The sequence below is a fragment of the Enhydra lutris genome, unplaced genomic scaffold (assembly GCF_002288905.1).
Source record: "Enhydra lutris kenyoni isolate GAN:26980312 unplaced genomic scaffold, ASM228890v2 scaffoldscaffold37, whole genome shotgun sequence".
Lineage (NCBI taxonomy): Eukaryota > Metazoa > Chordata > Mammalia > Carnivora > Mustelidae > Enhydra > Enhydra lutris.
Window position 1 is genome coordinate 14,348,680 of NW_019154121.1, and position 25,242 is coordinate 14,373,921.

Below are 25,242 nucleotides of genomic sequence, written 5' to 3' on the forward strand. Positions count from 1 at the left end.
GAAGATCTTTAAACCTGTAAAAAGCACGTTGAAATTTTAGATCACTGTTGTATCTAAGTTTAAATGTTTTTATTTTTCTGATCTGCTTTTCCGCTAATTTTAAGACACTCTTTTTTCATTGAGCATTAACTGACACAGTTATTAATGATCCTGAGTGTCACATTTAATCACAGCTGTCTTAGCAATTCTTTTTAGTGGAACTATGCTATTGATTCCTTGAACTCAACTGATGTAACATGAGTTATACACCCTTGTTTGTTTTTTCTCCACCATGTCAGGCACCCCCTGTAATGGCCTATCCTGCTACTACACCCACAGGCATGATAGGATATGGAATTGTAAGTATTTGTCCAGACATAACTTTTTGAGAATAGATTGATTTATATTTAACATGCCTTTTTACAGTTACTAAAAAATGAACTTGGTGACGCACATACCTTTAGTGCATAACATAGAATCTTGTATCATAACATTGGTTTCATAAATATTTCTAGAATTGTCATTCTACAGTAGATATCATTTATGAATGTTCATAGTATTACCTGGCTTCTTTTTCCCCTCATAACTTTGCTAAGTATTTATACTTCATTACAAACTTGTTTAAACATGAATGTTATCTCCAACCCTTTGTGTGCCCTTATATTAATACCATTGAAGTCTTAAAACCTTAATACTATAGGGGAAGAGAGGAATTAACATTTCTTGAATTGTGTAGGGGCAAATTTAGTCCAGTATAGGCCAGAGAAACTTCCCTATGACAGTGATTAATTACTACCATACAGAAATACTTGCCTTACTTTTAAGCTGCCCGCAATCCAGTCTACACTGCCCTTACTCTCCCACCTCTCTAAGATTCACTTAGATAAGAAATGGAGATAATGGCTTCAACCCCTGTATGTGGTTGAGGAACTGTTGCTAATAAGAGGCAGCATCACATCCCTTGGGATTGCTACTGTGGCTGCTGTGCTACTTCTTTATTTACATTTTATGGAAGTAGCTCTGGAGTTTAATTGAAAGGTAGAACCTGTAGAAAGATAAGATTATAGAGTATGGTATTTTAACCAAAATGATACTGCGGTGTGTATGTTCTCTATTTGGTTACTTATTTGTGTTAATTCTATACCATGGAGTAGTAGTTTTTAAACAAAGAGATGGTTTGTTGAGACTCAATTTTCAATTACTCAAGAATGAATTATTTGGTTGGTTGAGACTCAATTTTCAGTTACTCAAGAATGTGTTATTTAAGCCTATTCTTGGTTCTCCCTAACAATAGATGAAATAAAAGGAAAGAATCATTGAGAGTAAACCACTTCAAAGAAACAACTGTATTCACTTAGGATCACTTGCATAATGGCATAAGAACTTGATTTGACATTCAAAGGTAGTTTATTTTGAAATATCTTAGCCATTTTACAGTTTCAAGTTTTCCTATGTCTAAAACTGCAAATTTGAAAATTTTGAATTGGTTAAAATTTTGTCTGCCATACTGTAGTAAGGTTTAAATTTGCTTAAATTTAAGCTTTTTTTTTTTTTAAACCTTAGAAGTATATACATCAAAGACTTTAAAAAAACTCTTAAGAATTTATGGCTATCAGTCTTACTTGTATTTACAAGAATTTTTCCTTTGAGTTAAAATTCTAGTACTTTCCATTCCTGCCGTTCTTCTTGTTTACTACTTAAGCAAAATGTTAATCAACATTAACTAACTTAATATTTTTCTTTTTCTTTTTCTTTTTTTTTTAGCCTCCTCAAATGGGAAGTGTACCTGTAATGACGCAGCCAACCTTAATATATAGCCAGCCTGTCATGAGACCACCAAACCCCTTTGGTCCTGTATCAGGAGCACAGGTACTTATGTGCCACATGTAACTCTTCTAAAATGTGCGTGATATGGGAACGATAGAATACTAAAAATTCCTTTTATACAACTTAAGAAACAAATTATTTTTCCCTTTGACAATGGATGTTCTTTGCCTCTTTATCATCTAAAAACACTTTTAAGAATATTGATTACTTGGAAGAAGTGGACAAACAGATTACAAACATTAAGGATGGAAAATTCTTGACAACTTACAGTTGATCAATGCAGAGGACAGTTTTTTTTTTTTGAGTTTAAGGAACCTACTTTCTGTTCATGATTGTGGCTTTGCTCTCCTTTGTGAACCCTAGAAACCTTAAACTCAGAGCTCCAGTGTTTTGGTTTGACTGGTGCTACAACAAAGGTGTTGCCCTTGAGATATTTGTGGAATGTAGCAAGTCTATAAAAGTGGTGAATGTTATTCTTTCACTAGATACATGTATTTAAAAACAAATGGTGGTGGAGGTGGGGATGATGGGAAGGCAAAAAAAAAATCTTGAAATGCCATGCTGACCTAATTTCTTTAAAGAAGAGACTTTCCTCTTCAATTGTTTCTAGGACCCTCTCCCAGTTCCTGAAATTTCACCCCAAATATTCACACTTTCATCCCATTATTATTAGCATTAGGGGAATCTGGATTTTTTTTAGAAAAGCTTTTCCCCACTGTGGTTAGAAGAGATGTGCAGTTTCTTTGTTACTCAGTTTTCTTGTGGCATATTAGTAGATGTAACACTCAGGAAGTGATAGAATGGCTTCTCATTCGTTACGACTCTGCTCCTGTTGTGTAACACTTGGTAGAAATAACACGCAAGTATTAAAGTACTCTTTTCTTACACTGCTTCTGATGCCAAGTGATTGGTTACTTTCATGTGTTTAAAACTTATTTGAAAACATTGATGTGAGCATTTGGTAATGGACTTGTTATTCCTTTCCCGCTTGAATACATGTAGTATTTCCATTTGCCAATCCCTACAGTGTTACACTACCAATATTAGTTTGTATTAACCCAGTTTGAATTTAGTCTCTGTGTATTTCATAGACTTGGGAAGCATAGGTGATCAGTCCTTTTGTTTTTTAGACTTTTGAGCATTTAACTCATTTCATAAATTGGCATCTCAGGGACTACCAGTAACTTGGAGTGGATAGTGAATTTAGTCCTCATTAAAAGGTAAAAGCCATGTTCTTTGCAATTCATATATTTGCCTGGATGCCTCTTTTTTTCCCCTTTTGTCCATGTTAAAGTAACCTTTTCTTCCTGTTTCTTAATCAAAGTATTTATAATGAAAATGGCTGGGAGTGAGAGTAATTGATGCAGCCATAACTTTTTTTTAAGTCAGTTATTTTGTATGTATTTGTTTTTATAAAATGGATTATGGAAATATATACATAGTTTACCTTGTGTTCTGTCTTTTACCAATGGTAGTTCTAAATACTGGCTTAACTTGCTAAAGAAGTACTAGATTTTGATAATCTTTTAAAATGATGATTTCCCTAATGGTTGGTGTAGATGTTCTCTTGAGATTGTAGGTCTCCCTCATGTCCTTTTTTCTTTTTTTTTTTTTTCCAGTTTTTTTGTTTGTTATGTATACTTTTTTTTCAAGATTTTATTTATTTATTTGACAGAGAGAGATATCACAAGTAGGCAGAGAGGCAGGCAGAGAGAGAGAGAGAGGAGGAAGCAGGCTCCCTGCTGAGCAAAGAGCCTGATGTGGGGCTCGATCCCAGGAGCCTGGGATCATGACCTGAGCCGGAGGCTTTAACCCACTGAGCCACCCAGGCACCCCTGTTATTTATACTTTTAACCTCAGATATGGATCATTTATTTATTTATTTATTTATTTATTTTTTAAAAGATTTTATTTATTTATTTGTCAGAGAGAGAGAGGGAGAGAGAGCGAGCACAGGCAGACAGAATGGCAGGCAGAGGCAGAGGGAGAAGCAGGCTCCCTGACGAGCAAGGAGCCCGAGTGGGACTCGATCCCAGGACGCTGGGATCATGATCTGAGCCGAAGGCAGCTGCTTAACCAACTGAGCCACCCAGGCGTCCCGGATCATTTATTTTTTTTAAGAATTTATTTATTTTAGAGCATGTGCGAGTGGGGGGAAGGGCAGAGGAAGAGGGAAAGAAGCAGATCCCCTGCTGAGTGTGAAGTCTGATGTGGGGCTCCATTTTATGACCCTGAGATCATGACCTGAGTCGAAATCAAGAGTTGGATGCTTAACCAATTGAGCCACCCAGAACCCCTGTCATTTATTTATTATTTTTCCTGTATAGATTGATTGAGTGATTAGGACCTTAAATGTATTTAAGAGAAAAAGCTATATTCCAGTGCTACAAATTTACTAGGAACTACTTGAATACCACCTACTTGAACACCACCTAACATTTTCTGAGCACTTATATCACCTTCTTCTCAAAATAATTTTTAAGGTAGATGGGCTTGCTATCACCATCCTGTTTTAGAGATAGAGAAAGCTGAGACTTGGAAAGGTTCTTCAACTAAATAAATGATGAAATGCAGCTTACCCCAGAAATCCTTGGTTTCTGGTCCAGTGCTCATTTCTAACACTCTTCCTCTCTACTTAATGGGATTGGGCCCAAATGGCTACTATACTAACACTGTCTTCCTTTTGGCAGCAGTGAACAACTCTGCAAATCTTTGGGTTTCCTGCTGGATTTACACATTTCAGAATATAACTTCTGTAGATGTCAAGAATATCTCTAGTGTTGGGAGTGCTTTGAACCTTACTCAAACATTTTATATGAATTTGCTTTAAAAAAAAAATACATGGTTTAAAAAAATTGTGAAAAAGGGGCACCTGGGTGTTTCAGTGGGTTAAAGCCTCTGCCTTCAGCTCAGGTCATGATCTCAGGGTCCTGGGATCGAGCCCCACATCAGGCTCTCTGCTCAGCAGGGAGCCTGCTTCCCTTCCTCTCTCTGCCTGCCTCTCTGCCTACCTGTGATCTCTGTCTGTCAAATAAATAAATAAAATCTTTAAAAAAAAAAAAAAAAAGTGCTGGTCTCCTAGCATCTCCTCTTATTCTAGGTTTTATATCCTGTTGCCTTCTAAAAATCCACTTAAGTCACTAAAACACCAGAAAAGTGCAAGAATTTCCATGGGCGTGAAAAGAGACAGTGACAGAAATACCTTTTCCTAATGAAATTATGCCAGAAGAGAAGAGAATAAGAACATTAGAGTAATTAATTTCAAATTAAGAAATCAAATTTGATGTGAGCACTTAACTCTAAATATAAATTGAAGAAAGCATGTAAGGAAGCAAATAGATAACTAGAAAAAGAGAAAATCAGGTGGCAGTGAAATGGCTCAGAAAATCTTCTGTTGGTTTCAATCAGTTAAAAGGCAAAATTTCAGATTTTTTTTTTAAAGATTGGGTTTATTTATTTTAGGGAGAGAAAGCGCAAGTGGGGGAAGGGCAGAGAATTTCTAGCAGACTCCATGCTGAGACACTCACGACCTGAGCGGAAATCAAGAGTCAGATGCTTAACGAACTGAGCCATCCAGGCTCCCGAGAATCTCCTAACTTTTAATGTTACTTTTCATTACTTTAACCCTTTGTTCTCCAACTGTTCATCACAAAGCCCCGTTAGTTTTTTTTCTCTACTATCATTACATCCATCCATCTTGCTTTCTACAGCCTTCACCCAGATTGGAACCCTTTATCTCATGCTTATTTTACAAGAGTCTCCCTGTGTTTCTTGTCTTTCTAATTTAATTCATTCTGTAGATACTGGAATAATCTATGCGTGGTATTTTTAGCATCTTATCTCTATATTTAGAAACCTAAGGAAATGAATCTAAATATAACAACATATTCATCCTCTTAACTTTCCTTCTTTCTTAACAGCTACCTCACAAAGTCTCCTTATTTGTAAGAGTAATAGTGAGTAAATAGAACATTCAGGTTCTTCAGTTCCCATGCCTTTACAGTTCTCAGAAAGTATCCAGTGTTATCCTACTGCTTGTCTTTGCCAGAAAGCCTTCATATGTTTTAAAGTAGACTTAATCTTTGTTCTTTTTTTTCTTTGGTAATGCTTTTAGTTGTTGTTGTTGTTTTTAATGGTTTTAGTTTTTTTTTTTTTTAAGTTTTATTTTATTTTATTTTTTAAAGATTTTATTTATTTATTTGACAGACAGAGATCCCAAGTAGGCAGAGAGGCAGGCAGAGAGAGAGGGGGAAGCAGGCTCCCTGCTGAGTAGAGAGCCCGATGTTGGGCTCGATCCCAGGACCCTGGGATCATGACCTGAGCTGAGCCGAAGGCAGAGGCTTAACCCACTGAGCCACCTAGGCGCCCCTAAGGTTTTATTTTAATTCTAGTTAGTTAATATACAGTGTTATATTAGTTTCAGGTGTACAATACAGTGATTCAACACTTGCATACCTTACCCAGTTCTCATTCTTTATTCTTTAGTCTTCTCTTGTCCCTTTCCAGTACTTCTGAGATCTGAAGCTCTTTTCCTTATCCTGCGTTATTTTTCTTTATAGAACTTACTATTACCTGACATCTGTTTGTCTGTCCTGTCTGTCTGTCCATCTATCCATCCATCCATCCATCCATCCTGTCTAGCAAGAGACTCCTGGAATGGATTATAAGCTTCATAGAGGTAGGCTTCTGTGTGTTTGTTTACTTCTTTGTCCCTGATTCCTAAAACAGTGCCTGACTCATAAAAGTTTTGAACATTGTCTGACAAGTGAACCTGGTTGAAAACTTACCTTCTCTGTTATATTAACTTACTTGTTCTTCATTGATCTTTTCACTTACTTATAACCATTGTGTAATAATTTATAGCTGTATTTAAAATCAGTTTAATTTGTTAGCTTTTAATGGTTCTGAGACAGTCCCTTGGATTAATTCTGTCCATTCAAATGCTAGTTGTAAACAGAGTAATTTTTCTTAATGAATTAACCTTTTAGTTCTCTCATTATTTTCCTCCCGTTTTTCATTTGGATTCAAAATTCTTTGAAGACAGGGAAGACATGGTAAAGTAAACAGTAATTTAAATGTAAAGTGAAATCCCATCAAAATGAAATGTTTCAATCAACTCCCAGTTCTGCACCTATTACCAAAAATCTTTCCCTGCTCCTTGAAATGCTTTTTGGGACCTGTTACTCACCTAGGACATAACCTGTATCTTCTGGTTTCTTGCTTGCTTACGTTAAGTTACGTTAATATTTTTAGAGTATCTCAGCCCTACCAGATATATTCATCTTACTGCCAATTAGCTGCCAAAAATTCTGTTCTGTGTCCTTCATGTATTTAGGTTACTCTAAGTGCTGCGTTAGTGTTATTGAATACCTTCCAGATGGCTCTTATTTCAGACTAGACTACTCTGTTCTTTCGGATATTGTCTTTAACTTAATAGACTACACTGTAGTATTGAAGTTATGCCTTCCTATACACTCACCCTGTTCTCCCCTCATTTTTTGTGCTGTCTTACTCTGTATTTTAAAGGTATTTTTATGTAACCTTTGCTTAAAAAGATGGGGATTATGTTCTGTTTCATGCCCAATATTGTAGCTTTTTTAAAAAATTACTTATTTTTTAAATTTCTTTTCAGTGTTCCAGAATTCATTGTTTATGCACCACACCCAGTGCTCCATGCAATACATGCCCTCCATAATACCCACCACCAGGCTCACCCAACCCTAACCCCTTGCCCCTCCAAAACCCTCAGATTGTTTTTGAGAGTCCACAGTCTCTCATGGTTCGTCTCCCCTCCCAATTTCCCCCAAGTCCCTGCTCCTCTCCATCTCCCCATGTCCTCCATGTTATTCCTTATGCTCCACAAATAAGCGAAACCATATGATAATTGACACTCACTGCTTGACTTATTTCACTCAGCATAATCTCTTCCAGTTCTGTCCATGTAGATACAAAAGTTGGGTATTCATCCCTATCTGATGGAGGCACAATACTCCATAGTATATATGGACCACATCTTCCTTATCCATTCGTCTGTTGAAAGACATCTTGGTTCTTTCCACAGTTTGGCGACCGTGGCCATTGCTGCTGTAAACATTGGGGTACAGGTGGCCCTTCTTTTCACTACATCTGTATCTTTGGGATAAATACCAAATACCAATACTACCCAGTAGTGCAATTGCAGGGTCATAGGGAAACTCTATTTTTAATTTCTTAAGGAATCTCCACACTGTTCTCCAAAGTGGCTGCACCAACTTGCATTCCCACCAACAGTGTAAGAGGGTTCCCCTTTCTCCACATCCTCTCCAACACAAGTTCTTTTTTTTTTTTTTAAAGATTTTATTTATTTATTTTACAGATGGTGATCACAGGTAGGCAGAGAAGCTGGCAGAGAGAGAGGAGGAAGGCTCCCTGCTAAGCAGAGAGCCCAGTGATGGGCTCGATCCCAGGACCCTGAGATCGTGACCCAAGCCAAAGGCAGAGGCTTCAACCCACTGAGCCACCCAGGCATCCCTCCAACACACATTCTTTTACTGTCTTATTAATTTTGGCCATTCTAACTGGTGTAAGGTGGTATCTCAATGTGGTTTTGATTTGAATCTCCCTGATGGCTAGTGATGATGAACATTTTTTCATGTGTCTGTTAGCCATTTGTATGTCTTCTTTGGAGAATTGTCTGTTCGTGTCTTCTGCCCATTTTTAGACATAATTATCTGTTTTGTGGGTGTTGATTTGAGGAGTTCTTCATAAATCCTGGCTATCAGCCCTTTGTATTGTCATTTGCGAATATCTTCTCCCATTTCGTGGGTTGCCTCTTTGTTTTGTTGACTGTTTCCTTTGCTGTGCAGAAGCTTTTGATCTTGAAGAAGTCCCAAAAATTCATTTTCGCTTTTGTTTCCTTTGCCTTTGGAGACATATCTTGAAAGAAGTTGTGGCTGATGTCGAAGAGGTTACTGCCTACGTTCTCCTTTAGGATTCTGATGGATTCCTGCCTCACGTTGAGGTCTTTTATCCATTTCACATTTATCTTTGTGAATGATGTAAGAGAATGGTCGAGTTTCATTCTTCTACACATAGCTGTCCAATTTTCCCAGCACCATTTATTGAAGAGACTGTCTTTTTCTCCACTGTATATTTTTTCCTGCTTTGTCGAAGATTGTTTGACCATAGAGTTGAGGGTCCATATCTGGGCTCTTTACTCTGTTCAACTGGTCTATGTGTCTGTTTTTATGCCAGTACCATGCTGTCTTGGTGATCACAGCTTTGTAGTAAAGCTTGAAACAGTCAGTGTGATGCCCCTAGTTTTGTTTTTTTCTTTTTCAACATTTCCTAAGCAATTTGGGGTCTCTTGATTCCATACAAATTTTAGGATTGTTTCCTCCAGCTCTTTGAAAAATGCCAGTGGAATTTTGATCAGAATGGCATTGAAAGTATAGATTGCTCTAGGCAGTAGAGACATTTTAACAATGTTTATTCTTCTGATCCAAGAGCATGGAATGGTCTTCCATCTTTTTGTGTCTTCTTCGATTTCTTTCATGAGTGTTCTGTAGTTCCTCAAGTACAGATCCTTTACCTCTTTGGTTAGGTTTATTCCCAGGTATCTTATGGTTCTTGGTGCTATAGTAAATGGAATCAATTCTCTAATTTCCTTTTCTGTATTTTCATTGTTAGTGTATAAGAAAGCAACTGATTTCTGTACATTGACTTTGTATTCTGCCATATTACTGAATTGGTGAATGAATTCTGATAGTTTGGGGGTGGAGTCTTTTGGGTTTACCATATAAAGTGTTATGTCATCTGTGAAGAGAGAGAGTTTGATTTCTTCATTGCCAATTTGGATACCTTTTATTTCTCTTTGTTGTCTGATTGCTGTTGCTAGGACTTCTAATACTAGGTTGAACAAGAGTGGTGAGAGTGGGCATCCTGTCGTGTTCCTGATCTCAAAGGGAAGGCTGTCAGCTTTGCCCATTGAGGATGATATTTGCTGTGGGTTTTTCATAGATAGAGGAATGTTCCCTCTATCCCTATACTTTGAAGTGTTTTAGTCAGGAACGGATGCTGGATTTTGTCAGATGCTTTTTCTGCATCAATTGAGAGGACCCTGTGGTTCTTCTCTCTTCTCTTATTGATTTGTTCTATCACATTGATTGATTTGCGAATGTTGAACCACCCTTGCAACCTAGGGATAAATCCCACCTGGTCATGGTGGATAATCTTTTTAATGTACTGTTGGATCCTATTAGCTAGGATCTTGTTGAGAATCTTAGCATCCATATTCATCAGGGATATTGGTCTGAAATTCTCCCTTTTTGGTGGGGTTTTTGAATATTGTAGTTTTTAAGGAAAAAAAATTCTGCATTAGTGTATCTTACCTAGATGTTTGACTACGTGGGAAATACTAGATCCCTGTGATTGGTGACTTTTTTTCTCTTTTCATGCTTCCTCCCAGTTTCGCTCACTGTTTAATGGCTTATTTTAAGTGTGTTTGTTTATTAACTTGAGGAGAATGGGGACTCTTAGGAGACTCTTACTCCTTCTCTTAATGGTGTTTAAATCTTACTAGTACTTATTGGTGTATACATTGAAATACCCATTGCTGACTAGTAGTTTATTAAACTCATTCTACATTGCATTATGCAGCTTTTCTGTTAAAAGCATGAAGACAGTTCATCTAGTTTCAGTTTTCTTTTGAAGTCACTATGATGCGAAGTAATATTCTTTCAGTGGATGTTTATGAGGCAGTTTAGATGTTGTTGAAGATCTTGGGGGGTGGGGAGTGGGTATTTTGTTAGTTATATTCTTATCACTTCCTTACATGAGAAACTTACTCTGATCCCATACCAATCTACTTTTCAAAAGCAGTATGAAAACCAGAGTGTTACATATGGGTATTTAATTTTTAAAATAAGCTATTGGGGTGCCTTGGTTGTTAAGCTGCTGCCTTCTGCGCAGGTCATGATCCTAGTGTCCCAGGATCGAGCCCCTCACCAGGAGGCCTGCTTCTCCCTCTCCCACTCCCCCTGCTTGTGTTCCCTCTCTCGCTGTGTTTGTCTATGTCAAATAAATAAAATCTTTTTAAAAAAATTAAATAAGTGAACTGTCGAAAGTTTTGTTGGTTTCTTGATTGGTATTGGTTTGGTTTTGTTTTAATATGGTGGTTTGCTAGTTTTATTTATGGAGGATATGGCTAAGGATGCAAAATGGCTGCTGTGTTTTGTTTGTAACGGCCAATTTTAAGTAAGTCTGACATCAGTTAAGTGTCTGAAAGGAAACAATGGCTTGTTGTGTCTTTTACCCTTCTAAATAGGGACACTGTTGGATATAGGAATAATTCAAGTCTTACAAAAAATTGCCTTTTTAATGACTTTCTTGTGTGTCAGAACTAGTGGCTCTTTTTGCTGTTAGGCTTAATCTCTTACTCTTTTCGTTTCTTTTCTTTTTTCCTTTCTTAACTTTCCTGGTGTTTTAATTGTGGGTGTTGGCAGTGCCTCTTCTGTCACCTGATCTGCCCAGCTGGATTTCTGTGAAAAAGACCTTTTGCCTTGTCAGTAGTGCATTATACTCATTTACCGTTGCCTCCTAGAAGATACCATGAGGGAATATAGTTCGGGAATTGGGATTTAATACCATAGATGAGAGTGCTTCCGTAATCCCTGGGGTACAACCTGAATCAGAACAAAAATTTGAGAAGTCCCATCTTCTGACTTTTTTTTTTTTTTTTTAAAGATTTTGTTTATTTATTTGACAGAGATCACAAGTAGGCAGAGAGAGAAGGGGAAGCAGGCTCCCCTCAGAGCAGAGAGCCTGATGCGGGGCTCGATCCCAGGACCCTGAGACCATGACCTGAGCCGAAAGCAGAGGCTTAACCCACTGAGCCACCCAGGCGCCCTTTTAATGTTAATAAGACAACCTAGAGAATAAGGCCTTTTTACTGTTTCTTTCCTAAAGACATTCTTTCTAAAAGGTAGAGATCTAATTTCTTGTCTTAAACAAAACCAGAACATACTCTTAAAACCTTGAATGACCGTAAAGTTCTACCTTCGTGATGACCATAACTGAGCATATACAGCACTGTGTGGATAGAAAATACAGGGGTATATTGACTGTCTAACATATACTAGAGGAGTCCCTTTTTTTAAAAATTAAAATTTTATTTATTTGACAGAGATCACAAGCAGGCAGAGAAGCAGGCGGGGGGTGGTGCTGAGCAGAGAGCCGGATCTGGGGCTCAATCCCAGGACCCTGGGATCATGACCTGAGGTGAAGGCAGAGGCTTTAACCCACTGAGCCACCCAGGCACCCCTAGAGGAGTCCCTTTTAAAAAATTATTTCTCTGTTACACTTTAACTTTTTCCTGTATGTTAAATATAGCCATAAATTCTGGCTGAGTTGAAATTAACTGGGATAGCAGATTTTAGAGAGGAAACAAAAGCACCTGCCTTGGAGTCAGCAGATCTGCATTAGAGTCTACTGTTAGTGTCATGGGGCTACCCATAGCAAGGTATACCACAAATTTGATGGCTTATATCAGAAATACATTCTCTCAGAGTTCAGGAGGTAGAATTCTGAAAACGTGGCCCAGGGCCGTTGCTTCTTCCAAATCCTCTGGAGGAAGATCTTGCCTTTCTTCTTTCCCAGAGGGAAAGAGTTAGCCCCAGTCATTATTTGGTTTGCAGCTCTAGCACTTCAATCTCTGCCTCTGTCACATCCCATTCCCCCGTGTCTGTCTTCATGTGGCATTTCCCTCTTAAAAAGACACCATCATTGTGTTAGTGTCCTTTTAATGACTTCATCTTAACTTGATTACGTCTACATAGATACTGTTACCAAATAAGGTCACATTCATAGGTCCTGGGAATTAGGACCTCCTATGTTTTTGAGAGGACAGAATTCAACAGTGTTGAGTGTCACTATAACCAAGTGTTTCAGGGCAAGTTGACTCTGTAACTTGGATGAGCCTCAGTTTCCTAATCTGTAAAATGGTAATTTTATCTTGTGTACTTTATAAGTTGCTATAAGGATCAAATAAAAATATTTGAAATTGAGGAATGTGGAGGGTTTTGAGGAACTTTGTTTGTTTTTAGAAAAAAATTATATAAGGTTGCCTTATTTTCAGTGCTTGCCTCTATTCCCAAATTCTAATTTAATTTGTTCTGATCTAATACAGTTTATATTTCTTTCCATGCATTACAAATAACTTTGATTGTAAATAATACATACTTCATTATTTTGAAACCTTAATTATAACTCTTATGCCAACATCAGATAAATACATGGACATAGTCCATGGTGGTGACAGGGCGGCCCTCCTTAGCACAGTCTGCATTAGTGCAGGAATCGTCCATGTGCCCAGTAGACTGTGGACACTGTTCACAGAAACCAGGCCACATCAGTCTTCAGGACTGTATCAGCAGGACTTTAATGGCTCAACCTTTTTGAAATGTAGTGTTACCCAGAAGTATGAAACTTCAGTTTATAATAATTAAAATATTTATTTGGACCAAAGAAATAAGCTCATCTGTTTTGGGGGAAGGGTAAACCTTTTTTGAAATGTCTAAGTCTAAAATTCTCTTCTTAGACATTTTTAGTGGAAATTGACTACATAAAACAGGTAAAAGCATGTAGCTTAAAGCTCATATGGAACACAGTTCAGAAAAATTTTTTTTTAACCAAGCTGGGGTGCCGTATTTCCAGTAAATGGCAAGCAAGGGATGTGTTATAGGCACATTTAATTACTGTTTTGTCTTATAATAATAGTTGACATAAACCTTGGTTTTTATTTTTATACAGAGCTTGTTTTATCACCAAAAAACATTTTAATTTAACATTTAATTTAATTTTTTTTTAAATTTAACAAGAGACAGGTAAATTATGTTTCTTACATCTGAGGAGCCTAAGGTTGAATATAATATGGACACAGAAGTGACTGACTGGTTGATGGCAGTAAGAACCATTATAAGAGAAACACAGCATGTTGAGAGCACAGTGGATTCAATGACATTTGAGCTGGGCCTCTTACAGGAATAGATGAGCAATGATTGTAGGTGATAGGGAGGTTTGAACTAGTATTTGAGCTAATATTATGTCAGGGAATGTATTGATGCTTTATGTATATTTTCATTTAATCCTCAAGACAGTCTTAAAGGGAGGTAGGAGTATTGGGTCTAGATAGTCTAAGCCCCATTTATAGAAGTGCCAGGTAAATTAGATTCAGTGCTATCTTTCTATAAAACTCAGCTCTGTCAACCCGGACGAAGGAAATACCCATTTTCTTCTTAAGGTGTTGACTTTGCTTCTCTAACAAGGACAGAGTGAGTCTCTACAGCATTGCTATTTGCTATCCAGGCTTTTGGGTGACTGCGGAATTCAAATGGAAAGAAAAGATGTGTCAGGGTTGCATCTTCTCCAAGAATTTTGAGCACAGCCAGTGATACGTCAGAAGTTTATCCTTAAATATCCAATTCTTCATTCTCCTGTAAGCTTTCAGTTGCACTAGTCTCACTTTGACACTGCTGTTATTTTCTTGTTCTGACGGGAAATTTTCTTTCTTTGGTGTTGAAAACAGGAAGCTAATGAAGGAGTAACCATTTTTGTTTTGATATGTGGTGTAGCAATAGAATTCTTTGTTTGAAATCTCTTTTAAGTATGTTTGACTTTTATTAAAGTTAACTTAGGATTTGTGTACTCTCTGTATTATACCAATAAACACATGTTACAACCAAAAATACCTTTGCTTTTGACATAAAAGCAAAGATTTTTGGTAGCATTAGAATTTTTCTTCCCATTTCAATATTATGTTTTAAAGGTTGATTAGAGTGGAGGGGAAGGGTGGAGGAATTTCAGTGAAGAGTTACCATCATCAGTTACTTGTAAATCTTAGTATTTCTATTTATATACTGCTCTTCTTTTATTGTTTCTCAATATTTTATTTTCCTATGAGATGAGGAAGGAAGAATAAGTATGTCTGTATTAGACTTAACAGTAAGAGTGACTGTTAAAAAAGCATATGCAGGGGCACCTGGGTGGCTCAGTGGGTTAAAGCCTCTGCCTTCGGCACAGGTCATGATCCCAGTGTCCTGGGATCAAGCCCCACATAGGGCCCTCTGCTCAGCAGGGAGCCTGCTTCCTCCCTCTCTCTCTGCCTACTTGTGATCTCTGTCAAATAAATAAATAAAATCTTTAAAAAAAAAAAGGCATATTCAGTTGTGTTATAGGTCAGTTTTATTTGAACGATAGTTGTGCTAATTTTTTTTTAGATCTGTGGGAGTTGGTATGGAGAATAGTTGAAATAAATGACTAAAAGGCCATGTTTTATTTTGTTTTAAAGATTTCATTTATTTATTTATGGGAGGAAAAGCTGAAGTAGGGGGAGGGGTAGGAGGGAGAGCAGGAGAGTCCTCAACAGACTCTCTGTTGAGCAGGAGCTCCGTCCTTTGACCCTGAGATCATGACCTGGGCCGAAATCAAGAGTCCGACGCTCATCCAGCTGAGCCACGCGGGTGCCCCTGGGTTTCTTTTATTTTTAAATAGGCTTCTTGCCCAGCGTGGAGCCTTAGGCCGGATCTTCAACTCACCACCCTGAGATTAAGACCTGAGTGAAGATGAAGAGTCAGACACTTAACAGACCACTCCCCCACGCCATGTTTTATTTTTGTGTGTGATGGCATATTTGAAGTAGGATTTTTTTTTAAGAGCGCACACACACCTGGTACTAGCAGCCCTACATAGTCTCTAATTTACCGTAGAATGATAAGTAAAGGAGGGTCAGCTCTTTTACTTACAGGTGACTTTTCAGACTCTTCTAGTCCCTGTTTCTCACCCACCAGGATCCTGTTGGGCCCTTCATGCTCTTTTGCTCTTCCTGCTTTCCTTGAGCAGTAATTAGGCTATTGCAGCATATATCCTTTTCTTTTTCCTTATTTTCTCTCAGAGCCGGCTACTGTATCACCAGTGCATGGTATGCTTGTGGTTTGCAGGCGCCGGGAAGAGGTGGGCACAGGTGTTTCAGGGCTGCTTCACCACCATGCCTGTAGTGCTCTGCAGTCAGCCAAACCAGTCTGGGCCATAGTTTCATGTGCTTGAGATGAGTGTTGATGACGTAGAACTTATACAAGGATATTGGCTCTTGTTTTCTTATGTTTTAATTTGGCTATATATTTATAAATGTAAGCTCTAGGTGTGTGGATTATTTGAATAGAAGTATTAGTTAGAAACTGGCACTTTTTTCTCCCCAAGGAAATAGATCCTGTTTAACATTATTTCTAAGTCTGTAGGACTTCTCTCTAGCAGTATGCTCACACATTGAGAAGAGTAGAAGTGTTCCCTTCTGTTGATCATATTCTTCATGCATTTTCCTCTGGGACTGTCAGGTCTTCAGACTGCCAACTTCATGAAAACATGTGACTTAAGACATTTTAGTCTTTAAATCTTTAGTCTTAAGTCTCTCATAGGAGACTTGAGATTTTGGATGCAGTCTACCCCAATAAGGGATTTTTGATGTTTTTGTTTGAACTTCCAAGTGAAAGAGAAAATTTGTTTTGGAGAGAAACGCAGTTAATCTTAGAGTCCCTCCAGCTCAGAGACTGGTGATCACTTTACTTGAAGTCATTCTGCTTCTGAATGGTCATCCATGGTTGGTCTGAAGTGGGGAGGAGGAACCATCTTTCCAAACCACCTTACTTTGTCTCTACCTGGCTGTTACTTGAATCCCTAAGCCCAGTCTGCTGCTCTGTCCTCCCATTTGTAGCTGCCTATGTAAGTTCATCATCCTTTCCATTGTCTCTTCCCATTGTCTTTGATTGTTTATTTCTGAGCAAAAGGTATGGATTAGGAAAATAACTCAACCACTAAAATAACTGAAGTTGATTTACAGACCTTTAAATTGCTTTTGACATCCACACCAACAAATTGCATGTACTTGTGTTGTAATATTTGCTGAAAGTCATTGTCTATTCATTCTCTGTAGTGCTTTTCTTAAAAGGTAAAATTGAGATCACTTTGAACCAGCAAAGACCGATGATGAGGCTTGAAATCCATAATAGGATTTGAGTGTTGGAAATATAAATTGAAACTATTCCCCCTTAGTCAACTTTGATTTAATACTCAGTTGAACATCCCTAGAAGGATAGCTCATTTAGTAATGCTTGCATGCCTCTGTGCTTGCATGTCTCTGCAGTCTTATGCAGGGGAGGGAGATAAAAAATTAAATTTTGCTCCAAACTAAAAGGATTTGTGTTTGGTTTGAAATATTCAAAGTAGGTTTGGTGAAGGAGCTACACATATGAAAATGAACCTGTTATTCTTCAGGAACTGTCTGTCTTTGATGACACGTTATTGAGTTTAACAAACTCTTTTTGCCTCACCATATATTCAAATTAAATGAGAGCGCTAATTCCAAGAACCCAGCAAATGTTATCAAGTAGAAGACAATCAATGATCTTAAGTATTCCCTATTTTCAGGGCATATGTGTGTGGGCAGTTAGACTAGGTGACCTCTAACGTCACTTTTACCTCCCAGAATGTATGTTATCAGCCATAGCACGTCCAGAGAAAGAGCAGAAGACAACTCCATGTGAAAACACTGTGAGCACTGAGGACAAGACTTTCCACCTCTTAGGAAAAAGGAAGGAAAGAATATTACAGATGGATGTATTGGGTCTGAACTGAGGTCCGAGTTTGCACAGCTTTTGACAAGTAGCCTGGATGTAGGAAGCCATCTTTCCTTAGTTAAAAAGAAAAAAAAAATCACAATTATGCCCTTTCTTCCCCTCTTTCCCCTACCCACAATAGAAGTCTTAACTGTGGGTCAGCTTTTATCAACGTTTTTTGAGTAAAAGACTTTCATTCCTTTGGAATTTCAGAAACAAGAATTTGTTTTCTGAAAAACACATGCCATTGGATACCTTTAACTTGACATGTGATTGAAACTTTTGTTTTAATAATTCCATTTTCTACAAAGGCTGCCTCTATATTTATTAAAGATGAAAACAAAACCACTTCTTCTTTCATTACATTTTCTGCTTTCATGTTCTGTCATTCAGAGATCTTTTTTTCTTTCCCTCTCTCTGTCTTCTTTTCCCCCAGCTGTCGGCAGCATCCAGCCCCTCCAGTCACAGTCCTCACAGAGCTTCAGGAAAGGACCCTTTTGCAGAGCTCTCTTTGGAGGATTTCTTATAAATCACTTTAGGTATTGCTGCTTGTTGGGTGAGATGGGGAGTTAAATACTTAAAAAGTTTATCAAATATTAAACACAGTTCGCTCTTCTCCTTTGTTTCTTTAAAGGACACTAGCTCGCTCCTCCTCCTCCTCCTCTGTTCTTTAGGTGAAGAATAAAAATAGACCTCAAAATAGGACGTAAGGACAAACAATTTTTGGAAACTGCTTTAACATAATTAGAAGGTGTGAAATCAAAGAACCATCTCATGTTTACATATAAGCATCCACTGCTCACAGCAGATGGATGGGATCAAATACCACCCTTAAGAACTGGATGTTTGGGTCATTCTTAAAAGATGTATGGAGAACAACACAGTTCTACACGTTGGATTAGAGTTTGACTACGAGCATCTCTAGTTTGATTTTAATGTCCCTGAACATTATTTGTGAAGAATTCATTTTAACGGTTTCTTTAAAATGTTATATTTATGTGTGCCTTTTCATTTACAACCAGTAACATTTTCCCCCAAAATAGACTTTTTTTTTTTTTTTTTGGAAGTTAAGGGCATGTGAATACTTTATGCCCTTTTTGATAGAAGAATTCTGTTTGATCCACACTGCCTCTTTTTGCTGGAAGGTGGTGAAGTTTGTTCTTCTTGGTGCTCTAGCCCCCAGTGGAGACAGAGCTTCTAGATCTTTGAGAGTTGAGAGATCTTCTGATTTGACAAGTTTATTAGCACATCTACTTCAGTAATGTCTTTGGATGAACAGTTTAAGGGATATCCTGAGTGAAGTATCTGAGCAAATAGTGAGGCCCTGTTGAAAACTATTCCTTCATAGATCTTTCAGATTTTTATTTATATTAGTAAAGAAGTGATTTAGTAAGCATAATATTACTCTTCCTTTAATTATTTAATTTTATGATACCATTTGGAAATGATACCAGATTGTGCTTTTCTCAGTGAGATTTTCACATGGAATGTTTGTGTTCAAGGAGAGATGTTCTCAATTTGTCAGTGAAAAATTGTTCATTCATTTTCTTTCTTCCCCAGTCTCTTGGTTTTAGTAATTAGATATATTTGGAAGTCCCTCTAATTAGGCTTCAGATATTGAGTCCTGGCACATGATGAGCTGGTATTAGTGACCTAGTTTTGTAATCAGGGTTGTGATAAACATGCAGTAAACATTTCTGGGCCAGTTGAATGGTAAAAGCCACAGAGCATTTTTTTTTTTTTTTTTTTAATGAGAAGACATCTTACAATGCTGTAAATGAACTTACACTCTTCTTTTTTTTTTTCTTCCAGATACAGTTTATGTAACTAGATGGAAGAGAATGGAATTATTCCAAAAAGACAAGTGCTCAAGCAGCAAATACTTACTTCCAGCAAAATCCAAACTGCTGTCTCTTAAACTCTCTTCTTCCATTAGAATGCTACAGTAACCCAGTGAAGGCCCATGAAGGAAATTGGGACTAGTCTATAGAACATATCAATACAGTTTATAAAGCCAAGAATTGCCATGATTTCAGACTAAGATCTGTCTTTTTGGTGACTAACTTTTCAGTTCTTTCAACTTTTATTAATACCCATAATCAGTAACCTACCAAGAAAAGCCCTTATTTGGAAAGTGTGAAATTTGTATTTGGAAAAGCTGCCTGGAGAGAAGAGCTGTGTCCTTTACTGTAATGCAACAGAACTCTTTTGGGGGGTATCAAAATCGTAATTCTTAATTATGCAGTATCTTTCTTTTCTCCAGTCCTCACAGATACAGGAACAGTAACTAAAATTAACTTTTCTTTTAAAAAAATTATATATTCAGTTTGCAGTAGACATTCCTTAAGTATTTGTATTTATTTATGATTATCAATTTACATAACATTAATATTGTATCAGACCTCCTTATGAAAATGAGTATGGATGTACACGGTATGTTTGATTTTTATCCATAAAAGTGAATCTGATTCAGAATGCTTTTCAGCTGACATACAGAGCACTAAATATTTTAAGGCAAGTCCATAGGTCTGAGTCGCTTAAGAATTCTCAGTCTCTATGGGATTTAGGGAAGCATTATAAATGCATTAATCCTTATAGTCAATTCTGTGCCTAGGATTTTGCAAGGGAACAGTTCGCTGACTAGGAAAAGCACTACATTTTAAATTCAGCATTAGTGCATTGGGAAGGAACTTTACTGCTTTGTGCTTGGCATGTCATTATTTTCCATTTGACATTAGGGCCTTTCCAAAATGAATGTGAGGAATTGCTTTCACTTCAAGACTTTCCTTCTTTTCAGTAAAACTCTAGGAGGTGTTAAGGGGGGAGGGGAGGGGACAAAATCCTTGAAACCTTTTATTTGGCTCATGCCATGTTATGATCATGTACCTTTTAAATAAGGGGAAATAGTATCTTTAAAGTTAATGTCTAGCCAAGAGTTTAGTTAACGAAGAATTAAACTGCACTGTTGATCGGTGCTTTGTGTAAATACATCTTAACGTTTTGGTTGAGAGGGGCCTTAAGAAGGACAGTTTGTTGTAGGAAAGCAATTCTGTACATGAGTTTAAGCATACTTGTTGCATTGTCTCTGCAGATTCTATTTTTGTTTACAATATTAAAATGTATGTTAGCAAAAATGGGTGGATTTTCAAATAAAATGCAGCTTCCACAAAACTTTTTGTTATGGTATTCTGGTCTGAGGTGCATTGTTTTGTTTTGTTTTGTTTTGCCTTCTGCGTTTTCTTCATCATCAGTATCAATTTTTTTGCTAGTAAAAATATATCCAGGTGATTATATTTGCTGACTTAATAAAATGTAAATTTTATTTGTTTTAACTTAATTTCCTAAAAGATTTATCTTTGTACCTTTTGTTTTCCCTCTAGACCCTTATTGATAAACTAAACCACTTATTAAAATAGTTGATTTTTGTGTTTTGATCAGAGGTCTTCGGTCAGGTAAGTGTAAAGGGAGAAAATGGTTGTGTTTGGCACATTGATGCGTGTGATTATTCTGCCAGAGACACCTCTGAATGTATCACGTTTAATATGGAGTAGTAAGTAGGATTCGTCCTACATGATGGAGGGATTAAAGACTTTGCATTGATAAGTGTCTGCATAATATTTGCCATGGTTGGAAAAAAAAACAGCTTTAGCCAATATATTTTGTTAATTTTACTAGTTTCTGAGTTCCATTAATATTAAACCATTTTCATATAAACTGGGAAATTGTACTTTTGTAGTTAACTTCCTTAACATTATCACAGATTTGACTGTTCTCTTGTGTTTGAGTGAATCTTCTATTTCAGGTCTATGGCTTGTTCTTTTATTATTACTTTATTATTGTTGTTGTTGTTCAGGTCTCTGGCTTGTTCCTTTTATAATTACTTTTATTATTGTTGTTGTTATTACTTGTGTGTTTGTGAAGGTGCTTCAGAAATATTTTCATCCTATTGAAACAACTTTGGGACTTGTTTTATAGGTGTTACCCACATTTTACCCATTTTACAGATTGGAATCAGGAACTGGGAAAGCAACTTGCTCAGGTTGATAAGCTAATAGATAAAGGAGTCAGGTCTTTGGTTTCATGATCCATTGTCCTTTTTATGACCTGCTGTTTATAAACCAAAAAGGGAATTTTGTCCCTCTGCATTGTCGACTGACAAATACTTCGCTCCTGTGTGGTCTTCTTCCATGAAGCACATTTTCTGCTTCTTGCTCTGATGCCCATACACCATGGAAGGAGAAATACAAAACACATGATCATACAACTTTAGTCACAGTATAACAAGTGAGATACATTAGCTGTTGAATGCTTAACTGTATTAGGTTATAAACCTGTACATACCCACACCATCTTAGTACCCAGCTACCAAGCTGGCGGTGGCTACAGAGGAGTTAAGATTATTAGCTGCAGAGGGCAGCTATACTCATCACAGATTATTTTCAAAATTAGTGTAGTTTTGACCTAACATTGTCATTTAAAATTTTCTTAAAGATTGACTTTTCTTTCTTTCTTTCTTTCTTTTTTTTAAATTTTTTTTTTTTTTAAGATAGCCTTTTCTTAACCAGTGATTATGAGAGTCCATATTTAGGAAAGGCCTTATGTTAGACTAGGAAATTTTCTCCACAAATAAAACATGAGCCCTGGAAAAGAGGCCTTTATGGGATAAGTTTCTCCTTGAGCAAAACAATTTCAAGTCTCTTCTCTTGTTCTTTATCATCAACCAACATGTTTTCAAATTCTGAGAATTCAGAGTGCTGATACAAATGCTTATTTAACACTTAGTGGAGAGAAAAACATCTCTACATTCAGGATGAGTGTGGCCCCCATGTGTTTGACAGTGGCTGGGTCACAGAGTATATGGAGAGGCCACAGCACTCAGCCAGATGAACTTATTCTTACCTTACAGAAAAGATAGCTTCACAGCTTCCATCAGTGGCTACTGCAGATAGCTTAGTTCCTTGTTCAGCCATATTTGCTACTTTCCATGGATCTGACTGGCCTGGAATTCTGCTGTCTAAATAGGCTCTGAATGGAAAGGCTGCAGTATCATCTTCCATTTTGGTGTGTCACCAATCGGAAATGTTTTCTAGGGGTGTCTGGGTGGTTCAGTCAGTTAAGCGACTTTGGCTCAGGGTCATGATCCCAGGGTCCTGGGATCCAGACCCATGTCAGGCTCCCTGCTCAGCGGAGAGCCTGCTTCTCTCTCTCCCTCACCACTCCCCCCTGCTTGTGCTGTCTCACTCTCTTCTCTGTCAAATAAATAAATAAAATCTTTTAATTCTAAGTCCCTAGCTAGTACTTCCATATAATTTAGTGGCCAACTCAAAAGGCATAAAACAAAATCTGCACTTCTCTGATCATTTTTGTCCTGAAGTAGCATAGGAACTGAAAAGCTTTTTGTTTCTGTATAATTATGTTTTAAAGGAAACTCAAAGGGCCAGGAAGAGGCAGGTAGAGGGACTGCAATAGGAGGGGAAAGATGCCAGATAAGTCCAGCAAGGATGGCTGTGCCCATTGTGTGGTGGTCAGAACATCCATTGTTAGGAGCGAATCTTTGATAACTACTGATAACAGGACTTAATTTATGGTGGACAGAATTTATATCACCTGTGGGTCCAAAAGTGGAAATGAAAGAATGATAGTTCACTTCATCTTATAAAGGTTAAACTGGGGTCATACTGGCCTAAGAGATAAGAATACAATAGGATAATATGAAATGATAGAAAACACATAAAAGTCTCTGTCCCCTCTTCTGGCACAGAGCTAAGACCGCACTAGGAGCATCTTTTGTTTTAATTGGTCTTGACCCCAGTTCCTGACAAAAAATTACTCATTCCTTGGAATTTCCTGTCTTTTGTTTGAATGAGGCAGCTCTTGGTAGGCTCCTGGATAGCTTCAGGACGAGGACTGGTCATCCAAGAAGCTCGCCCTTCAGTCCAACCACATCCTTCAGGATAGAGGGAGTGGAGGCAGAGATAATGATGGAACATGCCTGTGGAGGGACGAAGCCTCCATAGAAATCCCAATGTTAAGGGATCTGGAGAGCTTCCAGGTTGGTGAAAAAATTCACTTGCCAGGAGGGTGGGGCACCCCACGTTCACCGGGACAGAAGCTCCTGCACTTGGTATTCTCAGACTTAGGGATCTCCATCTGGCTGTTGTCAGTATGCTTTATCATATCCTTTATAATACTGACAAGCACTTGGTGTTTCCCTGACTTCTGTGAGCCATTCAAGTAGATCATCAAACCCCCAGGTGCCCCACTTATAGGTAGTCAGAAGTGCAGGTGACGATCTGGACTTGAAGTTGGGGTCTGGGGCATTGGGGAAATGTGGGCTATCTTGAAGGACTGAGTCCTTAAACTCTGGGGTTTGCACCAACTCTACTTAGTGTGAAAGTTGAATTCTAGGGCACCCCGATGGTGTCCTACAATTATTTGGTGTGGACATGTCTGGTGTCAAAAAATATTGTGAGTATGAGATTAAAGGAGAAACAAGCGTTTTTCTCATGCGTTTAATCTTAATAGCTGAGGTATGTTCATGTGATGGAGATGGCATTTCAAAAGAGTAAAGATAAAGAGATGGACCGTTTAATAAGTGGTTTTAACTGGCACCATAAAGCTGGCGAAGGGTGACAGAATTCCCTCCAACGTATACCAATATAAATTCCAAATGAAAGAAAGGGTGTAAATGTAAGAAATTAGATGAAAATATAGGTGAGGTGACTATCTCAGTCAAATAGCAAAAGGGAAAGGATATGATAAAAACAGTTTATCAAAGAACTGATGACCAATGAAAAAAGTAAATAAAAAAAATCTAGTAATAACTAGAAGATTCAGTGGGAACAATAGAGCTTTCCAAGTGTAAGGACATTCTCAGTGCTTTTGTATGTATTTGTTCATTTAATCAAGTCTATGGAGAAGGTACATTTGCTATGTCTATTTTATAGACGAGGAAATTAAAGCCTGGAGTACTTCACTTAACTGATTTTTATCAACTAGGTGAACTGCAATCCTGAGCATTTGGTCTGGCTATAGTCTGCGCATAACCACTTAGCTGTATGCTGGTGTAGGAGGATGCCATTTTGCTGTGTGTGTGTGTGTATGTGTGTGTATATATATGAGTGTGTGTATACACACACGTAATCGTGTGTAATTACATATATGTAATTACGTGTGTGTGTGTATATACACACACACACACACAAAAACAGCACAGGTAGGAGTGCATGGGGTTTGATTGCTAATTGAAAGCTGCGGTGACTATAACCTAGTATAGCTTTTTTGGATGGAAGTTAGCTCGAATTGTCAGAAGTCTTGAGAGTTTCTACTCCCAATCCTATTACACTTTTGGGAAATTTACCCAGGGAAATAACCTGGGGATGGGGTCTTGGCTAGGGAACTTGCCTTGAATTGTTGTACAGCACATAAGTTTAAAATCAGGAATTGCCCATATCAAAGAATAGGAAGTTACCTAGAGACCATCTGTGAAACCAAACAACCTTGTTCTTGTGGATCAGTTTACAACAGCAGACAGTAGACAACTGGAGACTCAGTGCAGATCTTCATTGCTATCATTCCAGATTAAAAGCCAGTCTACACTACCAGGCTCTGCCAATTCCCAGGCCAACCAAAAGTAGGAAGAGCTGTTTTCTCCCTTGCAAGGGTTTGCTGGTGATGAGGTGGAGAAAGAGTTTTCCACTGACGACAGAAGGAATACTGGTCCAAGGTACATAGGAGAACAAAATTTTCTACCAGTCACCCAACAGAGAAGAGGGCTTTACATTCATCATGA

General features: G+C 37.8%; 1 protein-coding gene across 10 annotated transcripts in view; it reads left to right on the plus strand.

Moving 5' to 3' along the window:
- LOC111154411 (phosphatidylinositol binding clathrin assembly protein) overlaps positions 1 to 20,908 on the plus strand; it is a 104,943-nt gene extending 84,035 nt beyond the window's left edge. For 9 of the 10 annotated variants that reach the window (XM_022513988.1, XM_022513978.1, XM_022513981.1 and 6 more), the window contains 3 exons: positions 279 to 338; positions 1,744 to 1,848; positions 17,887 to 17,983. In XM_022513988.1, the coding sequence (XP_022369696.1) occupies positions 279 to 338; positions 1,744 to 1,848; positions 17,887 to 17,979 (258 nt within the window). In that variant the 3' untranslated portion in view covers positions 17,980 to 17,983. Of the gene's footprint in view, positions 1 to 278; positions 339 to 1,743; positions 1,849 to 17,886; positions 17,984 to 19,262 lie in introns of those variants that run through there. The other variant, XM_022513987.1, reaches the window with a different exon arrangement.
- Positions 20,909 to 25,242: the final 4,334 nt, after the last annotated feature.